The sequence below is a fragment of the Ovis aries genome, chromosome 16 (assembly GCF_016772045.2).
Source record: "Ovis aries strain OAR_USU_Benz2616 breed Rambouillet chromosome 16, ARS-UI_Ramb_v3.0, whole genome shotgun sequence".
NCBI lineage: Eukaryota > Metazoa > Chordata > Mammalia > Artiodactyla > Bovidae > Ovis > Ovis aries.
The window spans coordinates 35,534,831-35,556,268 of NC_056069.1; the positions used below are offsets into that span (position 1 = coordinate 35,534,831).

Here is a 21,438-nt window from a genome sequence, read left to right on the forward strand (position 1 = left end):
CTGGGTCTGTGGCCAGATGCCTATATAGTGATTAAAGTCTCTACACTTAGTAAGTGTTAGGTTCATCTATAAAAAATATTGGTCCACAACATCTGCACCACTGTTTCAGGAGTTACACAGAGGGAAAACCCGGACGGAGGCTTCTGCCACTACTCTTGGTTCCAGGAAGAAAGGAAACCCTTTCCCCGGGCCTGCAGGCGCCCGCGCGTGCGCGGGAACAATCCCACCCACCGCCAGGGACCACCACCCTGCACCCCTGACTTCTTCATCCTGTTCTCGGGTTCTGCTCCAAGCGGTCAAAAACAGAACTTCCACCCGACCACTTCCACTTAAAGAAGCCAGCCTGGCTGCGTGTGGCTTTGAAAATCAAACGCAAGGCTGCTTAGCACGGAGGTTTGAGCGAGGACGGAGGACAAACTTTTGTTATATGTTAACTTGGTTGGAGCAAAGCGATTCTAGGCAGAATTTAGTTACATTAAAACGGTGAAGTTTTTTTTTTTTTTTGGTATTGTTTTAATAAAATCGTCTTAATTGATAAATAAGGAAGACGGGCTATTTCAGGACTTGAAAACAGTCATCCGGGATGGTTTCAGCAGGTGGCCAGTCCGGCGCATCACGGCCTCCTCCCACCTAGCGTCGGTTTAGATTACGGTTTCCGCGGCGGCTGGACGGGAAGCATCCTCCACGCTGCAAATTCGCATCAATGGGATTCCCCTCGTGGGAAATGCCCCCTCCTGGCGGACGTGCTCCGGAGGGCCGAGCACGTCGCGGCGCCTTCCACCCTCCGTCGAAAGCTCTATCGAGATCCCGAGTCGGCATCCTATTCCCTCCGCGCCCCGGGTGAGCCGGCACCACCCGCTGCCGGCCGCCAGCCGCCGCCGAGAGGCGGGAGAGATGCCGAGGGGCGGGAGAGATGCCGCGGGGGGCAGGCGCGGCGCGCGGGGAGGGGAAGGGGTTCTCGCGCGATTGGGCGAGGTTTCCGGTGTTGTGACTGAAACCCGTCAATATGGCGGCGATCGGCCGCGGCCGCTCGCTGAAGAACCTCCGAATACGAGGTAAGTCTGCTGCAGCCCTCACCCCTGGCCGCCCGGCAACCGCCACCCCTGGCACTTGCCTCCCCCGGGCCCTGGGCGGGTGGAGCGAACCGGGGCGCTGGTCGGAGCCAGGGCTGCCACCGCTGGCCTGGGAGCGAATCGTAACTGGGGCTATGTGTCTGTTTCGCGCAGGGCGGAATGACAGCGGCGAGGAGAACGTCCCGCTGGATCTGACCCGAGGTAACGCAAGGCGCTGGCGAGGGCGTCCTACTGGGGAGGAGCCGGGGTTGGGGGCCGCGGGCAGGGACCGGCCCCGCACGGGACCTGCGCGGGTACGAGAGACAGAGCCCGAACCCGAGCCCCGCCTGCCGGCCCGCGGGAGCAAGTCGGGGGCTGTCTTCCCGGACCCATCCCCCTTCCCGGTGCCCGCTTTCCTCTCCCCAAGCCCTTTTCCGGGCCTCTGGGTGCTGCGGTGCCCAGGAGCACCAAGCGGGACTCGGCGGAGTCGCCGACCCTCTGGGTTTTCTAGACCGCGGGGGGAGCGTAGTCGTCCTATCCCGGAGCTGAAGCAGCCGAATCCCAGGGGCGGCCGGAGGGAGGTGGAGGCTGTTATTTAGGTTGCTAGAGGATGTCTGAGGGAAGAGAGACCACATCCTGCCCTCCCCGTCCCCCAGCGCCGAAGCCGGACCTGCTCGGTCCTTGCCGACTGCGTGATGCTTTTCTCCTTGCCCACCGCCCTGGGGGACCCAAAGCATTGATAAGTCAGTAGCGAAACCCAGAGCCCATGATTTCTGCGAAGTGTGTGTGTGTTTCCCTCTTGTTTCCCTTTCCCGGGCCGCTGAGACTGTAGTTGGCAAAGACCGCCCCCTCACCCTCGCTGCAGGTTCATTGTTTACCTTCTGCAGTGGCGACGGGTTTGTTTACACCTTCGGAACTGGGTAAACCCGGGTTATATTTTTAAGGATCTAATCCGGCTACTGCCAGTTTATTTTCATCAGTCACCATAACTGGAATTTATTCAATATCTCGCCGAGGATTTGGTAGTTATATACAAGGTTTTTCTTTTCTCATCCACGGTAAACAAGATTGAGTCTATTGATTCCGATGAAGTCGTTTCACACCCGCTGTAACTTAGCGTGTAACCTGGTTCAGCTGTATAGAACCAGTTTCCTTTTTGAGATCTGAAAAACACTTTGGGAAGTTTTAAAAAAAAGTCCTTTTAAACAATCTATATAAAACTTTAAAACTACGTTCTACTTGACATAATGACTTATTTACAGTATTTGTTAGATGCGAGCTTATTGTTGAGGTTCATCTATCTAAAGCATAGCGCATTCTCTAATTTGTTTTATTTTGTATATCATAATGTAAGATTACTGTTTTGTGGACTGAAAGGCTAGTTTTTAATTCAGCTACAATAAATTTTTGTAACGATATTTTATTCCAAAAGTTCAGGGACTTAGTTTCGGGTGAACAAGGTACTTTTGCAGAGTTTCTAAAATAAAATAGGGCTTAAATAATAAAAATGACAACTAATTAGGTCACTGATGCACTAAATTAGAACTTTTTTCAGCAGATAGGGTTTGAATATTAATGTAGAGAGATATAAAACTTTTGACTTTTGTGTAACAGTTTGGAAACTTGACTAAAACACACATATGAAAAGTCTGTATAAAATACGTGAGGGAAAAGATTTCCTAGTTAATTGCCTGACAAAATAAGCAAGATTCCCACAGGGCTCAATTTAGCATTTGAGTTTTGTAAAAGATGTAGTTTTAGTGATTTAATTTATATATGTGCATATATGTTTTAGATGAAAGTGAGAAGACCCTTTATTTGATAGATCTTGGGTTTAATTTGTGCATTAAAAATCTGTTTGAATGTGGTACTAGAAAATGAATTATACTTGTGCTTTAAGTTGACTTTGCTGATCTCCTATATGTAGTAGTTTGTCTGGTGTCAAAATTTGGGGTAGTAAAAAAGCTTATGTACAAATCTGAGTTGATACCTTTTCATTTACTCCAGTTTTACTCAAGTACACAGATAGCTGTATATTTATTATTTAGAATGCTATATTCCCTGAGTGTTTAGTAACCGTCTCTCTATAGGTGTTTCTAGGATAATATCAATACAAAAAGTGCAGAAAACGCTTTCCTGGACAAGATGTATTTCAGTTTAGAATGAAGTATGCACAGCTAGCTGAAACTGCAAAAGCAATATGCAACTAAGAGTGAGAGGACAGGAGAGAACTGTTCTTAAATCTTAAGGAAGTCTTGAATAAGAAAAATAATCTGAGTTAGATTCATTGTATAGTGACTCTATTGTTTGAGAAATTGCTATTCTGACAAACACTCATTGTTAGAAGAAGGCTTGTGGATCTAACATGAAAGTTCATGAGGAATTAAGCTTCTGTAATCATTTGAGAACTGTGGGGCAGTCTGGGTTGCAGCTGAAGGGCAGCTGTTTGTGGATTGGATTACGGCATGTTTTAGATAAAGTTTGAGTAACCGAAAAAATTTCTTAAATGCTGTAAGGCAGTGTTTGCTCTCATTCTCATTATTTTTATGTAACCTTTGAGAAAGTCATTGTGTAGCTGTCTAACAAAGTTCATTATAAAATAGAGGCCATGGTTATTGTAATTCCTAGAGGAGCCATCAGTGTGTAGTATAAAGTCAAATGGTTTTGAGTTGTAACTCAGCTGGATGATTGGAGGCAGTTTATTTAACCTTCATTAACTTTTGGTTTCTTCAGCTCAAAAAAAATTAACTTCAGGTTATTCTTGAAGGCTGTTAAGAATATGAGAAGTAAATGAACTAGGCCATATAGTATTCAGAATGGGACCTAGGACTTTGTGAGTGATGTTAACTAAATGTTAGTTGCTTTCCTGAACAATGAAATCAAACTTCTTGCTTCTTGATATCACATTTAAAGTATTTCAGATGATTGTTTTTAATATTATGAACTTGTTAACCAGGAATCACTGTATTGAAGCTTTCATTTATTTTTGAGACATACAATTAATTGGGTATAATCTCTCTGAACTGGAATTCTTTTTTATTGTTTTTTAATTTGTTAAGAAAAGCTTCAAAATATATAAATCATATGTGAATACATGAATATAGTAAGTTATAAGAAACTCTTGTATGTCCCCATCACATAGTTTGTTTCCTAGGCCCCCACCCCTACTGTGATCATTTTTTTCTTTTCTTGAGAGATAATTGACATACAGCATTTTATAAGTTCTTGATTATAACAAGTGTAAAAAAAAACAAACTGTGACATTACCAGTATTAGGTCTAAGTAAAGAACAATCTATTATATGTACTTAAGATAAAATGTGGTATTTTATTTAAAAATATTAGATATTCTACTCTATGGTTTTTCTCCCTGATTCCAGAAAATTTCTTGGTAATGAGACTTGGCCATCCTTGCAAGCTTCTTGAAGCCCAGCAGAGGTTTAAGTTTCTTTAATTTTTGTTTTGATGTTACTGCTATGGTTTGTATGAAAGTGCTTCAGTTAAAAATTGTTTATGGGTAAATTTTGAGTTTAAAAACTTCATTGTAGGAGGTCCTATGGTTGATTTATTGAAAATTGTTGCTTTAAGTTTTGTTCAGGCAATTACTCAATTGTGAAAGTCCCTGATAACTGCTGTTGGTATCATTAAATACTCTCTCTGTTTTGCATGCCAAAATTTATTTTGAAACTGAAATGCTTCCCTTAACCACTTCCACCCCAAGGATAGTCTTTTTTTTTTTTTTTTTTTCTTTTTTATCAGTCCACTAGGGCATCTCTTCCTGGTACTGAATAACTTGAAGAGAGAGTATTCTTCCTGGAATAAGAAACCTTTCCTAGTATAATTTACTTGTTGTGTTCAAGGTGAATTCCTAGGACATGGAAACATGTATATTCAAATATAACTATTAAAATATAATTTATTAAGTATTGAGTCTTACATATTTTTGACCATTCAATCCTTTTATTTTTCCATTAGTAGGAATGAAAAGGTTGACTGTCGTAGCTGCTCTTTAATACTTAGAAAAGCAGGAAGGTTATCTGAATGATGCAGATTTGAACGCTTTGTGTTTTGTGATTTTTTTTTCTAGTTAGGATTAAACTCATGTTTAATCACTTCAGTTAGATGAAAAAACATTTGACTGCTTTTTGTATAATAAATGCTGAATTAAGTGCTGGAGGACTGAAGATGAGGAAGATATTACTCCCTTTTTTGGAGTTTACTGGAACAGACATAAAGAAGTGATTGCAATATGGAACAATAAACTAATCAAACTGTACAAGGAACAGAAGTAGCCTAGAGGAGAGAATGATTAACTCTTTGAGGAGAGGCTCAGAGGCAGCTTCACAGAGGGATTGACTTCTCATAAAATAGTAGTGGTGGAAGGAAATGAGGGCTCACATCAAGAGAATATACCACACCTTGAGAAGAGACAGTAGGAAGAGGAGCTGCTCTGTAGGCCACTGGTAGAATCTGAGAGATGATGGGGCACTAGACCAGGGTACTCGAGGCAGATTAAGTTGAATATATGTTGAAATGGATGAACCCACTAATTTTTTTCTCCAGATTCTAAACTGACTTTGGAATCCTCCTACCCTGCATAGAGGAGGATTTTATTTCTTTTATTTCTTTATTAAGAAGATAGAAGCTGTCTAATGTGAATCAACTTGTCTTCTTCCCTTTATATTTCACCTATACTCACCTTCTGTTTCCTCGAATCAGAGGATAAAGCATCTCTCTTCATTTCCAAGGCTAAACTGGAAAAGAATTTTATGCTCCTAATTCTGTTTCCCCTAAGATTCTTTGTAGAAGATTTCTTGCTGCTTTACTTCCTGTTAGGTTAATTTTCTCATATTCAGCAAACATTTGTTGTATTCTTCCTATGGATCACTTTGCTAGGCATGGGATGATGGTGAGACATATGGAACAATAAAGACAAAGATTTTTAAAACAGTCATTTTTTCATAGGCTTTGCACACAGAATAGTTTATCCTCACTCCAGTTTTCTTTCTTAACTCCTTCAGTCTTGTAAGAACAGCTCTCCCCCTGTACTTAAAACAGTTTTCTTAAAGGATCCTAGTAACCTCATGCAAAATTCATTGGCATTTTTAAGTTCCCCATTCTATTATTAGTACTACTACTGTGTTAATATTGTTCCAGACAGTAAAACGTATTATTTTACTTAATCTTCAACAGCTCTTTCTGTGTATGCATGCTCAGTCATGTCCTACTCTTTGCCACCCTGTGGCCTGTAGCCTGCCAGTCTCCTCTGTCCATGGGATTTTCCAGGCAAGAATAGTGGAGTGGAAATTCCTTCTTGAATTTCCTTCTCCAAGGGATCCTCCTGACCTAGGGATAGAACCCTGTCTCTTGTGTTTCCTGCATTGCCAGGTGGAGTCCTTACTACTGTGCCACCTGGGAAGCCCCTGACAACTGTTTGAGGTTCTCTTATCCCTATTTTACAGTTGAAGATACAGGCTTTTAAAATTCTAATGACTGAAACTCAGAAAGGTAAGTTATTCAGTCTTACCTGAATAACTAGTGAGTGACTAACTGCAGATTATGCACTTCCAGCTACTACACTGTCGCTAGTCTTAAAACTCTGGTTCTTTTCCTTAACCCTCTTGCCACTCTTTCTCTGTTTACTGGCTGGTCTTCCAGCTCCTTAAGCAAGTGTACCCTAAGGTTCTGTTCTTGACTTTTCTTGTCCCCTCTTTTATTGATGCTACCTTCTGTAACCTTTTCACTCATGGCTTCAAAAAATCCATGAATTGAGATGGTTACAGTAATTACATTTTTATTCACGCTTTTTCTTCTAAACTTGCGAAATTTATTGGCGTGTATGTGTGGCAGGTGATTGGCAGAGATTGTGGTGTATAAAATTTTGCACCCCAAAACTTACCCACTTTTCACTTTCTTGGTACTACCACCATCCTTTGGTATTCAAGCTAGAGACCTATTGCTTGTCCACTTTGTGCATTTGACGTGTTTCCCCAATTTGCCTCTGAAATACCTACTGAATCCAGCTTCTCCTGTTTTCATTGTTGTTGGTCTACTGCGCATTATATCATTTGGATGACCTCATTATCTGGTCTGGATGACAGTAAAATATTCTTTTCTCTCCCTTTTTTCATTTTTTCTGCTATGATTGCCAGGATTATTTCCCCAAAATCTAGATCTGATCTTTTCATTTCTCTTATTTAAAATATCAACAATACATGTGCACTTAATCATTTTTGCACACAGTATAAAGTCCAGATTTCCTAGTTTGGCATTGAAGGCCCTTTGTGATTCCAGAATTATTTTCTTCTATACTATCTTAACCATACCATTCTCAGTCAGTCTCTCTCTCCACATAGTTCGCTTGGGTAAAGCACTCCCTTCTTTTCGTGCTTCTCAAAGCGGGGTTGTGGAGAATTTGCTAGTCTAAGCACCTACATTCCACATCATATTGTTTCTCCTTGGAGACTGTGTTGTGCCTTTGATTGAGACTCTATGCTTTAGTCAGAGACGACTGTTTGTTATTCCTTGCACATGGCACGCGGTTTCTGTTTACTTTGCATAGGTTGTTTTCTGTGCTTAGAATTCCGTTTTCAGCACCCTTAAGAGAAATCCTAATTCTTTAAGGTCTAGGTCATATGCCACTTCTGGGAAAATCCTTCCTTACCATTCCAGTGGGAATTCATTCCTTCCTCCTCTACTTTTCCACATCTTTGTTTATTCCTTTCTAAATATCACTTGCTATTGCCTTATTGAAGTTCTTTGCTCAGTTCTTCTTTCACTGGGTCTTAAGCTTCTTTCTCAGCATATATCATATAATAATAACTGAAACATGTAAGGAAGAATGGAGAGAGAGATGAGAAAAGGGGCACAATATTGAGAGTAGAAGTAAAAGAATATTTAAGTTTGCAGACTTGACAATGAAAGCATTGGTGCCAAGAAATGGAGAAATTGTTTTGAAAGTGATGATAATGAGTTCAGCTTTGCACTTTGAGTTTCAGATGATTGATTCTGTCAGAGATGCGTAAGAGGTAGCAGCAATTTCTGGCATGGATGTTTTTGTAATTGTTTTTAACTTGTGATCTGATTGTTCTCTGCTTTAGGGCCTTGAGAGAGGGAAGAATGTAAATGGAGAAAAAGGTAAAGATTTGGATGTTAGCATATATGGTGATTAGAGTGTATGTCACAGCACAGGGATCAATAAAAGGAAAGAGGCCAACAAGAGAAGAAAGCTTAAAAATTAGCAAGATTGTGATCTTTGAAGCCAAGGGGAGAACTTTGGGTTGAAGGCACTGTCAGCTCTAGCATTGAAATTGAGTTCTGGAGGACTCAGTTCTCTCTCTTAATCTGAGGTTGATCTTGGCATGCTTGTTTAACCTCTTTAGGCTTCAGTTTCCTGATCTCCAAAATGCATACTACTTTACATGCATAGCCCTTTCACCTTCAGTCTTTGTGATTCTCAGATATCAGGGTGTTTCTGGGATATCGAAAGGTTAAAGAGAAAGTCTTGTTAAATCACTTGTTAAATTACTGTGAGAAGGATTCCCATAAACAGCAATGAGTACACGTAGGAGTATGGTATTTCATAGTACTTTAAATGTAAATTATAGTCAACTCTCAATTTCCTTTTAAGTGATCATCTGCAGTGACTTGCTGCCTCCTCCCCCTCCCAGGTCTCAGGCTACTGAAAATAGGGCTGTGAAAAGCACAGTGGGGTGAGTGAATGGTTTGCATGCCTGTGTATCTGTACTCCTATCACCAAGCTGAATGCAGTCCACTCTCAGTTATCTACCCTTCATAAAAAGGTAAATAATAGTGGAAGAATTCTAAATATATAAATAACTTTATATATGGTTGGGGATGATTTTGTATTCTTTCATCCCCTACTGCAGATTGATGTATCTTTCATTTGAATTGTTAGCATCAATTTTTATTTCTTAAGCAAATACTCTTAGAATAGTGGATGTAAACAGGCTAAAGTATTTATTAGGTAATCCACATAGGAATAATTGAGAGTTGACTGTTAATGCTTTTTGGATCATCCATTGTTTTGTATTATCTGTGCTATTTTTGTTACTATGACTGGGTTAAAGCTGAATAGCTACTTCAAAGTTACATTGATAGGATAAATGTACTTAAAAGATTATACAGATGCCAAACTAAATTGAAAATAATTATGTAAAACTAGCTAAATATAACATTCATGGGTTCAGAATCATAAGATTGAAAGAGAACATAAACCTAAGTACAAACTTAATATTCCTCTTGTGGAGCTGTCTAGCCAGACATATTGCATAAACTGAGTGATGTGACTAGTAATGACAAAATTTATATAAAATATAATAAAATTGGGGATGTACCAAGGCTTCAAACATACCTGTTCAAGGAATCAGTTGAGATTAGTAAGCAATATACAAAGAGTTTTAAACCTTAATTACCTGAATTTTAAAGAATCTGGCCCCTTCAAGTACTTTGCCATTTTGTTTATCCTAAAATGTTGAAGAATTTGGATTTGTAATGGTTTGCTAATGTTAAGTCAGTATATATTTGTAGTAAATGTTAATGTGAATCAGGAAGGCATAATTCTTGGCTTTACAGAGTTTATATTATGGTTGGGATATACCTGTATCAGGACATAGTATTTGAAGCACCTGCCAGTTATCTTTATAAAGGAATCCAAAGCTAGAGGAATTCAGGAAAAAAATGGGAGATAGATAAGGAATGACCTAGAGGGGAATCCTCATCAAATTGTTGACACCTGTAATACCTTTGCATAAAAGGGTAGTGTTTAAATAATTGTACTTACTTTTCTGGACGAACATATTCCTGGCATATTGTTGAGAAAAAATTGGTGATGAGCTTTGTATGTAAATCTACTGAAGGCTGATAATATTTCAGACCAGCGCTTTTCAAACCTTTGAAGGTAGTGCTTGACTAGACTGAGAGATTTTAGGCATGTTGTAAAGTAATTGTGTGCTTCTGATTATGAGTATATAGATGTTTGGCCGCATTCCAAACCTAAGCATAAATAATTTCCTTCCATTGTTTTGTAGTATACCTCCCCTTCATTAATATTGCATGCTTAAAGGGCTCTGTAAATTTGTATCAAACTTATTTCTAGATACGTGCAGTTTGGAAGTAGATACCAGAAGTGTTTTTATTATTTTCCACATTAAAATGACTTTGACTTTAAACGTATTTTCTGACTTTAAACATGTAACCTGACGGTGAGAGAGAATATTTGAAATTAAGATTATCCTGAAAAACATGGACTGTTTCGTTGCCAAATCCAGACATCCTACCCTCTGATTATTTGGGTAAAGGATGAACAGTGTTTGGGGAAATTAACACTCTGTGAAAAGGAGCAAAACAAGAGTTGAATTGCCACTTACAGGGATTGTAAGTAATCTTGTTCAGAACCCAGTGTAATTTCATGTGTTTCTTACAATGAATAAATAGTGAAGAGACACAGAAGCTGTAAACAAAGAAGATTGCCAACTAATGTACTTGTAGTTACTTAGAAGAAACAGCTTGCCAGATAAAAGTGTATTTAACTGTTTTTAGATGTGTATACATATATATTTTTTATCAATAGTTTCATATTTTGAGAAATCACATCTTAAAATAATATTGCTAGTTATTTCCATGCTTAATATTCATCCCTCATATAGTAAAACTTTTTAATTGCCCTGGTTTTTCTTTCACTCATAATTCTGTATAATATACTCCCTAACCTTCACCATAAACACATCACCACCGACTCCCTCCCCCAAGGAAAAAAAAAAGATAAATTGAGGGGATAGAGTTGCAAAAAGAGTGAGAAGACTCCAGTGGTTGGAGGTAGGTGAGCTGTGAACTCTAATGTCTAGCTATATGGCACTGTCTGGGGTGGCGAGTGGAATATTGTGGAATGTTTTATTTAACAGTGTGTTGTGGATACAATTTTATTCATGTCTGTCGCAGAACGTTAGTATAAAGTCATGGTAGTGGGATATTTGAATGCAAATAGCTATTTTTATCTTGTTTATTTAGAGTGATTTGTGATTTTATTACTATAGGTTGTAATTTGTGTTATTTTTGAATGCTGTAACGTGGTATAAAGTGGACTGGATTAATTCTTATATTGTAAAGGATTCTGTATTTCATGTAGGAATAATTCTTAACATAAAATTTTATAGCTTTGTAATGAGCTAAATTTTAGATTGGCATAGTCTTAAAGTTTAAATCACTTTGTATTTTAATAAAACCTTAAAATAGCCCTTTTCTGTCACGGAAGAATTCAGTGTTGTGTGTTCATGTTTCCACATTGTTTTGAATATATAAGTGTATATTGTTTTACCTGGCAGAATGAAGAAATTTTTAAAAAATGCTGGTTTTCAAAAGGAAATTAAAAGCTTCAGAGATTTGGATAGACTGTGGCAGTTGCCTTTTGCTATATTATTGTTTTTGTAACAGTTGTTTTGTTAAGAAAGTTTAGATTTAATTTTTGAGTCCTAGGAAATTTCTTTTACTTACATCAGTAATTATTTCTATATTATAAAAGTGTGTCAGAAAAAAGTGTCATTATTTTTTAAATAAGTATATTGCCACTAAATATTCACCTGGGGTACTTGAATATGAGTGGGGGAAGTATGTGTGTGTATAAATATTATGTTTATTTTTAGCATATTTGGAGTTACTTTAGAGATTTTTTTTTATATTACTGTGATGTAAAATAGAAACTGTGTAACTGGACTTGTTAACATTATATGCAAATAAGGATAAATAGGTTGTGATTATAGGAATTAAAGGGCTTTACTGTCAATAACATATGAACTGTAGTGAATAAACTTTGATGATATATACTTTGAATTTTATTGACATCTTTTGGAGTGCTTTCTTTTGCATCCTGGTTGTTTTCAAGACAGGTAATTGCTTCATAGCATAGTTCAAGGTAGGTGAGATATGACTTGATAAAGTATTATATATGTCTACAATTTGAATAGTAGGATTATATGTATAAAGATAGACAATAAAGTAAAAAATATATAAAATAGTAGGATACTAATATGGACAGTGTGGTATGAATGTGGACAGCATTAATAACATGCTTTCCCTGGTGGCTCAGTGGTAAAGAATCCACTTGCTAACACAGGAGACACGGGTTCGATCCCTGGGTCAGGAAAATCCCCTGGAGAAGGAAATGGCAACCCACTCCAGTATTCTTGCCTGGGAAATCCCATGGGCAGAGGAGCCTGGCGGGCTGCAGTCCTTGGGTTCGCAAAGGAGTAGGAGAGGACTTACTGACTAAACAGTTGCTTGACACATAGACAGTCTGGAACTGTAAGCGCCTGAGCTTTGGAACCTTGCCTCTTGGAATTTTTTTACTTTGGACAAACTGCCTTTTTCTGAGCATATTTTCTCATCTCTATTGGAGGAGTTAGTGAAATGTTTGTAAAATATTGCAGTTGGCAGGTAGATATAAATAGATAATAGGTGTTTTTTACATGGTCAGTTAAAGCAGAGGAGATGAGAAGAGGGAGAGTTTAAGAGTGAACTGTAAAAAAAAATGAGACATTGTTTCAACTTTGAGTAGATGTGGTTAAATCAAGACAAATAGGGCATAAATTAAAGACAAAGTATTTTACTGAGAGTGGACTAAGAAAAAGAATTTTAATACTCATTTTGGGTTTATAGAATGGGGGTACTGTAGAGGACAGTACTTAAAAACTGTGGAGTTGTTAAAACATCTTTTTTTGTTGTTAAAATATTTACTGTAGTAAGAAAGCAGTAAATGTTATTTATAATTGAAGAAAATGTAGATCTGAGAGTTGTCATCAATTTACAGTTCTATGAAAGTTAACAAATTGAACATTTTGATAATCAGAACCCAGGTCAAGAATCAGAATATTGCAATACCTTAGAAGTTCCCATTCTCTCTTCATTTAGGCACTACCTCCCCCGCCAAGGACAGCGCTATTCTGACTTCTAATACCATAGATTAGTTTATGTGATTTTCTCCTACATTGCATATACCCTTTTGCATTTAACTTCATTTGCTCAATAGTGTGTTGTATGTAAAGTCGAAGTTATTTTAATCCAGGTTTGCTTATGTGTGTCAGGTGTATCATGATATATATGGATTTTTTTAATTTGAAAGGGAAGTGAATTTATATGATTAAATAGAAGTTGGAATAATTCCACTAATTCCAACTTTAAAAAAACTTTAAAAATCATTTTCTGAATATGTCTTTTTTTCCTCTTCAGTCTAACCTTTTAATAGATTTTAGGCATTAACACATCTGGATAGGTGAATTTTTTTCCTTGTATTTTTTCAAAATGACTGTTTAAAGAAAAATTAATAGATCACCATATGGAGTTCAAAGCTACCAGTTAGTAAGTTGGAAAAACTAGAATTCCAATCCAATGAAAGTTTTGTGTTGACCTAATTAAGTTGGTAGAATGATTATAAAAATTGGCTTAGTATTTTTATGGAGAAAAAGGGTAGATGGTAAGCGTTTCTTGGACCTCACTGCAATAATATTCTCAGTGGAAGACCTCATTAATAGTTGCAGAGTATCTTCAAGTGATTGTTTCTCTATTTTTCCCTTGTTTTTTCAATTTCTTTCATTGATTTCTGTTTCTCTTATTCCATTTCTAGTCTTCTGGTGACTCTACTGTAATAAGACATGCTATAGAAATGGACTAGTTTTTCTTCTATGTATGCTTGATAGTGTTTTCTATTCCTTGATTTAAGATAAATTTTAATTGTTTTTTGTTTTTTACTCAATCCTTTATTGAATTTTAGGTTTTTTTTCTCTGAGTTGGCAGTGCTTTGTGAGGAAGATTTTACTGCCCATCTCTTGGTGTGCATATCCTCAAGAAAGTAGAAGAAGAGTATTGCATAGGAAATTGATTAAATACTTGACAGCAATTTGGCAACATGTGCTTAGTATAAATGAGTAAAATAGAATAACATTTACTTATTTCAGTATGCAAAAACAAGAGTAAATGTGAAAGTGAAGCAATATTCAACTATACTAAAGGTGAAGAAGTTTTGATGAAGTGAGTTTTCTAAATGTTGGTAATTTTAAAGATATTAGTATTCACTTAAAATATTCTTATGCATATACTTTTTGAAAGTATGGAAAACAGTGACTTTGTAATTCCCTGAAGGTGGGAACATTTAATAACCTTGGAATATCTTTGTTGATTCTGAGTCTAGAATATTTAGTTCACTGAACCAGATTTAAACTGTGTGGATTATTAGTTACCAAAAGAATGCTTGTTTTTAGTGGTGAATTTTGAGTGATTGCTTGTTTGATTTTATTAATTAGGAATGATTAAATGCAGTAAATCTATATTTTTAACCATGCTTTTCAGGGTTATATTAGTTACTGCTCTTGTAATACTGGTATGTAGTTTTTTTTCAGACTATTTTTACTGATTTTTCCTAGCATAGAGCTGAGCTACTGTGGTAAATTCTTGGCTCGCTAACGTGATCAGAAGTGAAGAGGTCTACATGGTATTGTATCAAAACATTATTACCAGTTGTGTGAAGGATTTATCAAATGATGTGTTGTTTAGCAGACAGTCTAGAAATTATTTGTTATGAAGTAGATGTTTTCCTTCTAAGCAGTCCTCTTGGAAGGGCACGTACTTGTTTTAGAGATGATGTCACTGTTCAAACTATTTTAAAAATTCTGCTTCTGAAGATTACTAAAGCTTATAGACTTTTAGATTGGTATTTGGTTTCTCCTTTGGGATGAATTGGAGTTCAGGAAGTGGTTAAATATAAATTGGGTTCAAATGTAGGGGGAATTCCATTTGATTTATTCACTCACCAATCTGAAGAGAATTCATTGAGCATCTGCTATATTTTAGCATTGTATTAAATACTGGAATATATGTGACAAAATAGTTTTTCTTAAAAATATACAACCTCTATATGTGATGACTGCCATTATAATCTAGTTAGTGACTTCTTCACAACCATTCTCATTTCCTAAGTCTTCCTTTTGTTCATTATACTTGGCAAAACAGCCTCTCTTTATTCATCCCTACTCAGTCTCTTCTCAGGGCCTTTGTACTTATTACATTCTGTCTGGATTATTCTTCCCCTAATCTTAGTAGGCTTGCTGTCTCACTTCATTTAAGTCTATTCAAATACCACTTTATCAGTGAGGCCTTCTCTGATCACCTGTTGTAACTGTCATCTGCATCATTTTCCATTTGGTTTTGTTTTCTTCCATAGCTCTTGTTGCTGTTGCCAACTGCAGTAGTATTTATAGTCTCCTGGAATGTAGGTTTTGTGAGGACACGCGCTTGGTGGTGGTCCCCATTGTATCCCCCACGCCGGGCACAGCCCCAGCGCCCTATATGCGCTTGATAAGGACCGTAAATCATTTATTGGCTGAGTAAATGACCATCAAATTTGTGTTTAGTTTGAGGGCTCCAGACTAATTTTCTCAACAGTTTACTCAGTGTCTTAACCATGTGATCATGTATATCAAGCTTACTATGTTTCACACTTACTGATTACCTTATTCTTATAAAAATCTTTCTCTATTTTCCATCTGGGTCTTCAGCGCATTACTTTAATGGACCAGATCACCCAAGAGAACACCCAGGAGACATTCTGACCTCATTCCTTGTCCTTTTTTTACATGTCAAATCTGTGACCAGATGATAATGATTTTATCCTTGAAATACTGAAAAATCTTTTTTTTTTTGTAAGCACTAGGAAGTTTATTCAATATCCTGTGACAAGCCATAATGGAATAAAATATGAAAGATAATACTTATATTTATAACTGATTCACTTTGTTCTACAGCAGAAATTAACAACATTGTAAATAAACTATACTTCAATAAAATTAAAAATAAAACAAAATACGTTGTTTTAGTTGTTAAGTCATGTCTGACTCTTTTGCAACCCTATAGACTGTACCCCAATAGGTTCTGCTGTCCGTGGAATTTCCCAGGCAAGAATACTGGAGCGGGTTGCCATTTCCCTCTCCTTGAATAAATCTTTTTTTCCGTTTGTGTTGTCATACCATTACAGAGGCCTCATTTTCTTTCTTGGGTGATTGCATTGGCTTCATAACTACTATCCCTATTCTAGTTCTATCGTTTTCCAAACTGTTCTCTTCACTCTAACTAGAAACACATTTTCTACAAAGTTAATGTTCACTTTCTCAGCTGGGTTGAATATCTTCCTTATTTGAGCTTCTATAATATACTGTATGTTACCTTTCTTGTAATATTGCTATAATTTGTTCATTCCTTCCTCCTTTAGTCATAGTTGACAAATATTTATTTACCTTTACTATGTGCTGGGTAATTTTCTTTTGTTGGTGATTCAGTGGTGAAAACCTTGAATTATGTTCTAGTAGGGAGAACACAGATAAAAGCAAGTCGACACAGAATTTTAAGTAGAAATAAATGCTCAAAATAATGTAAAATTGGAATATGTGAAAGGGAGTTGATAGGTGGTTAGGGGGATTGTCAGGGAAAACTCTGATACTTAGTTAATCCAGGACTAACAGGGAAACAGCAAGTGAAGATGTAGGGGGAAAGTCAAGTAGAAAGAGTATATAATACCAAGGCCCAGAGATAGGAAGGAACCATAGATAGAAAGTGCTTGGGGAGAGGGAGAGTGGAGAATGAGAAACTAGAGGAGGTAGGCAGGAAATAGTGTAGTTGAAGTTTATTGGTGTGGAACCCTGAAGCTGAGTAAGTACTGAGAGTTTAGAGGTAGCAGAAACTTCAGAGATCACTGAAAGTTGTGAGACTTAAGAAAAGGGCTTTCTAAATATTCTAGGTAGATCAGTGATGAGGAGACTTGTAGCAATATTAAGAAGGTTGTTTGAAATAAACTTGTCAAACCCTGCTTCCTTTACCTCCAGTTGATTTTATTATATGCTTATAGACTCATGCAGAGATAAAATGGGAATTACAAATTGAAACAGTACTACTTCAGACCTTACCGGTAATTTGTGCAGGTCTGCATTAACCACAGTTTACTTTTATAATGCTGTGAAATATATATTTTTAATACTACCAAATTAAACTATTTTGCTTAGAAAACTGACATTTCTTTTTTGAAAATATACATTCGTAATTATTCTGTGAAATGAAAACTAAGTTTGTAATAGGGAAGATCTTGATCCAAATTCTTGCTCCATAATCTGCATGGAAATACCTAACTTGCTATTTAATTTTCTGAGCCTAAGTGTTTTTTTGTGTGTGGGAAGGGTTATATTAGGCTGGTACAAAAGTAATTTTGCTTTTGCATTGTTGAGCCTTACTGTTTGAGACTGGAATACGTTCTTAAATGTGGTTATATTATACATCATTTCGATGTGCACTTCTTGCTTTACATGTTTTGCTAATGAATTATTACTTGCTGTTTATTTTATATGTATTATAGACTATGGATGATGTTAGACGAAAACCAAATTCAAGTGGTTTTCTTACTTAAGTTCAAAATGGGTCATAAGCAGTAGAGATTACTTGCAACATCAACACTGCATTTGGCCCAGTGACTCCTAATGAATGTACAGTGCAGTGGTAGTTCAGGAAGTTTTGCAAAGGAGAGGAGAGCCTTGAAGATGCGCTCAGTGACTGGCCATTGGAAGCTGACAACGACCGACTTGAGAGGATCATTGAAGTTGATCCTCTTACAACTATACAAGAAGTTGCCTAAGAACTCAGTGTTGACCATTCTTTGGTTGTTTGGCATTTTAAGCAAATTGGAAGGGTGAAAAAGCTTGATAAGTGGGTGCCTAATGAGCTGACCACAAATCAGAAAGATCGTTGTCATGAAGTGTCATCTTCTCTTATTCCATGTGTCAGCTATGAACCATTTCTGGATTGGATTGTGATGTGTGAAGAAAAGTGGATGTTATACAACAGCCAGCGACAACCAGCTCAGTGGCTGGACCAAGAAGAAGCTCCAAAGCACTTCCAAAAGCCAAACATGCACCAGAACGGGTCATGGTCACTGTTTGGTGGTCTGCTTGCCAGCCTGATCCACTTCAGCTTTCTGAATCCTAGTGAAACCATTACGTCTGAGAAGTATGCTCAGCAAATCAATGAGATGAACTGAAAACTGCAAACCCTGCAGCCAGCATGGGTCAGCAGAAAATGGCTCTATTCTTCTGCATGAGAGCACCTGACCACATGTCACACAGGTGCTTTAAATGTTGAATGAATTGGGCTACAAAGTTTTGCCTCATTTGCCATATTCACCTGACCTCTTGCCAACTGACTACCACTTATTCAAACATCTTGACAACATTTTGCATGGAAAATGCTTTCCAAGAGTTTGTTAAATCCTGAAGCATGGATTTTTATGCTACAGAAATAAACAAATCTATTTCTTATTGACAAAAATGAGTTGATGGTAATGATTCCTGTTTTGATTAATAAAGATGTGTTTGAGCCTAGTTATAATGATTTGAAATTCGGGTCTGAAACTGTAATTACTTTTATGCCAACCTAGGAATACTCTGGCTCTTACAAGATTATTATAGTATGACATGAGAAAATTTGTTCAAAGATTTCTAGCATAGTGTCTGTCAAGTATTAGGGTGAAAACCCAGAAGGTAAATGTTATTAAATAAATAATAGTAATTTATTCATTCTTTTAATCTTGGACATTTGGTCGTTTGAAGTTCCTTGCTCTTATAAAGAGTAGTTTTATATATAGTCTTGTATATGAATTCTGGTACTCATACATAAGTTACTCTTGGTTATATAATTTGGTATAGAATTACTGCTTACGTGAAAAAATTATACATCATAGTAGAGATATGTTAGAGTTGTTCTTGATCCACATGCTTGGGATTATCAGACTTTCATTAAAATATTTTATTATGAAAAATTTCAGTCATAATATGTAAGAAAAATATAAGGAACCCTCATATATTCCTTATCCCCCTTCAACTATATAAACATATGGGGCAGTCTTACTTCATTTGTATATTTTCCTTTTTTCTTTGTGGATAATTTTAAAGCAAACTTAGGCATATATTATTTTCATTTGTAAATACATCTGTGTGTATTTCTAAGGGATAAGGACTTTAAAATATTTAACTGCAATACTATTAGCACAGCTAAGTAAATTAGAAGTAATCCTCTTTAGATCATCTAGTATTTAGTGTTCAGATTTCCTGTCTTACAGATAACATTTTGAGTCAGGATTCATACACTTTTGGTTTCATTTTATATATATATATATATATCATATTGCTTTTCTTTGTACATAATCTGTCTTTTCACATTATGTATTATTTCTTTTGCCTTTAAATATCTTGAAAAAAAATGTGTTTAGATGGTTGTTTGTACTATTTTGAAATTCATTGTATGTCCTGATTGTAAGTTTTTGAAGAATTTAGAGGTTTTGAGTATTGCATCTCCTACATTTTTTCTTATCTTGTTTAGGAATTCTTATTAAATACATGTTAGACTTCTTATTATAGTTTTTGTTTTTAAAATTCTTTCATGTATTTTGTCTGCTTTTTTCTTGGGGATCATATACATATCATCTTCAGATACATCTTCCAGTTCATTAGTGATATATAATATCTTACAGTCATCTAAGGAGAACTTCTTAAAATAAAAACAGCATGATTGAAATTTTAAAAACTCAATGGGGGATAAAAGAATAGATGTAGTTGAGGGGAGAACTAATGAACTGAAAGATATATCTGCTGCTGTTGCTGCTGCTGCTAAGTCGCTTCAGTCGTGTCCTGGTGGGCTGCTGTCTATGGGGTTGCACAGAGTCCGACACGACTGAAGCGACTTAGCAGCAGCAGCAGATATATCTTTCAGTTCATTAGTTCTCCCCTCAACTGTATCTATTCTTTTATCCCCCCATTGAGTTTTTAAAATTTCAATCATGCTGGTTTTATTTTAAGAAGTTCTGCTTCAGTTCAGTTCAGTTCAGTTGCTCAGTCGTGTCTGACTTTGCGACCCCATGAATCACAGCACGCCAGGCCTCCCTGTCCATCACCAACTCCCGGAGTTCACTCAGACTCACGTCCATCGAGTCAGTGATGCCATCCAGCCATCTCATCCTCTGTCATCCCCTTCTCCTCCTGCCCCCAATCCCTCCCAGCATCAGAGTCTCTTCCATTGAGTCAGCTCTTCGCATGAGGTGGCCAAAGTACTGGAGTTTAAGCTTTAGCATCATTCCTTCCAAAGAAATCCCAGGGCTGATCTCCTTCAGAATGGATTGGTTGGATCACCCTGCTTAGGTGATTGTAAATTTTGAATCTTATGTTTTCAGTCCTTTCTTTTAAACCAAAAGTTTGCAAGTTATAGTTTGAAGATCTTGTGATGTAAGGCTTACAAAGCTGCATTTCTAATAGTCTTATTCAGACATAGACATGCTCATTTAATATTGTCTATACCTGCTTTGGTGCTACTGTTACTTAATTAATTACTTATTAAAGAGACCTTATATTACTAGCTTTCAAAGCCCAAAATATTTAGTCTGACCCTTAATGGAACAAGTTTGCCAAACCCCCTGCTGTATTTTCTTTCTTTTTTTTTTTTTTTAAAATATTTATTTATTTGGCTGCACTGAGTCTTAGTTGTGGCAAATAGGATCTTCCTTGCAGCACGCGGGATCTACTTTGCTGACCAGGAGTCGAACCTGGGCCCCCTTTGGGAGCGTGGAGTCTTAGCCACTGAACCACAAGGGAAGTCCCTCCCCTCCCAACTTTAGATATTATTTCATTGTTTGTATTATGTATATGGTAATTCTAATATTTAAAGTCTTTTTAGTTTTTTGTTTTGTTTGTTTCTATTGATACTGACTTGTTTTCATGTTTTCTTCTTCTGTGTTTATAACCAGGATAAAGGTGGCTTCTTAGTTGGGTAGGTGGGTGGGTGGGTTGGAGTGGTGGTTAATGGTTGAATTTGCCTCTCCTTCTTGCCTGGGAATATGGTAGACCAAGGAATACTTTAAATTAAAATTCTCTCATTGAGAGTTTTTTTGATTGTGCAAAAGAATGTATCTAGGTTCCAGAGACACTTGCTTCAGAGTCTCAGGGAAGTCTCTTTGTATTTTTCAGCTTTACCTAGAAATACTTTTCTTTGCTCTCTGCGTCTGTTGAATAAGTGTTCTAAGAGTATCTAGACTCACAGAATGAAAGCAGATGGTCAGCATAAACCATACTGTTTGCGTAAATGGTTTAGGGCCAGGAAGCCACTCTTACCAGTTAGGGTGGTAGAAACATTCCCTGAGTTTGTTTTCAGATGTAAGCCAGCGACTAACCTGGTAAGCAGACCTTTTTAAGGAAAAGCAGTTGGGCCTGTTAGGTTAACTTTTTCTGCATAAATGTACAAATGCAACACCTGAGGATGTTGATTTAATGAGAAGTCAGATTGGGTAGGTATGG

The 21,438-nt window shown here is 37.1% G+C and overlaps 1 protein-coding gene across 2 annotated transcripts in view; it reads left to right on the top strand.

Moving 5' to 3' along the window:
* The first annotated feature begins 984 nt into the window (after window positions 1-984).
* RICTOR (RPTOR independent companion of MTOR complex 2) overlaps window positions 985-21,438 on the top strand; it is a 123,913-nt gene continuing 103,459 nt past the window's right edge. For both annotated transcript variants that reach the window (XM_004017029.5, XM_004017028.5), the window contains exons 1-2: window positions 985-1,055; window positions 1,227-1,274. In XM_004017029.5, the coding sequence (XP_004017078.1) occupies window positions 1,007-1,055; window positions 1,227-1,274 (97 nt within the window). In that variant the 5' untranslated portion in view covers window positions 985-1,006. The remainder of the gene's footprint in view (window positions 1,056-1,226; window positions 1,275-21,438) is intronic.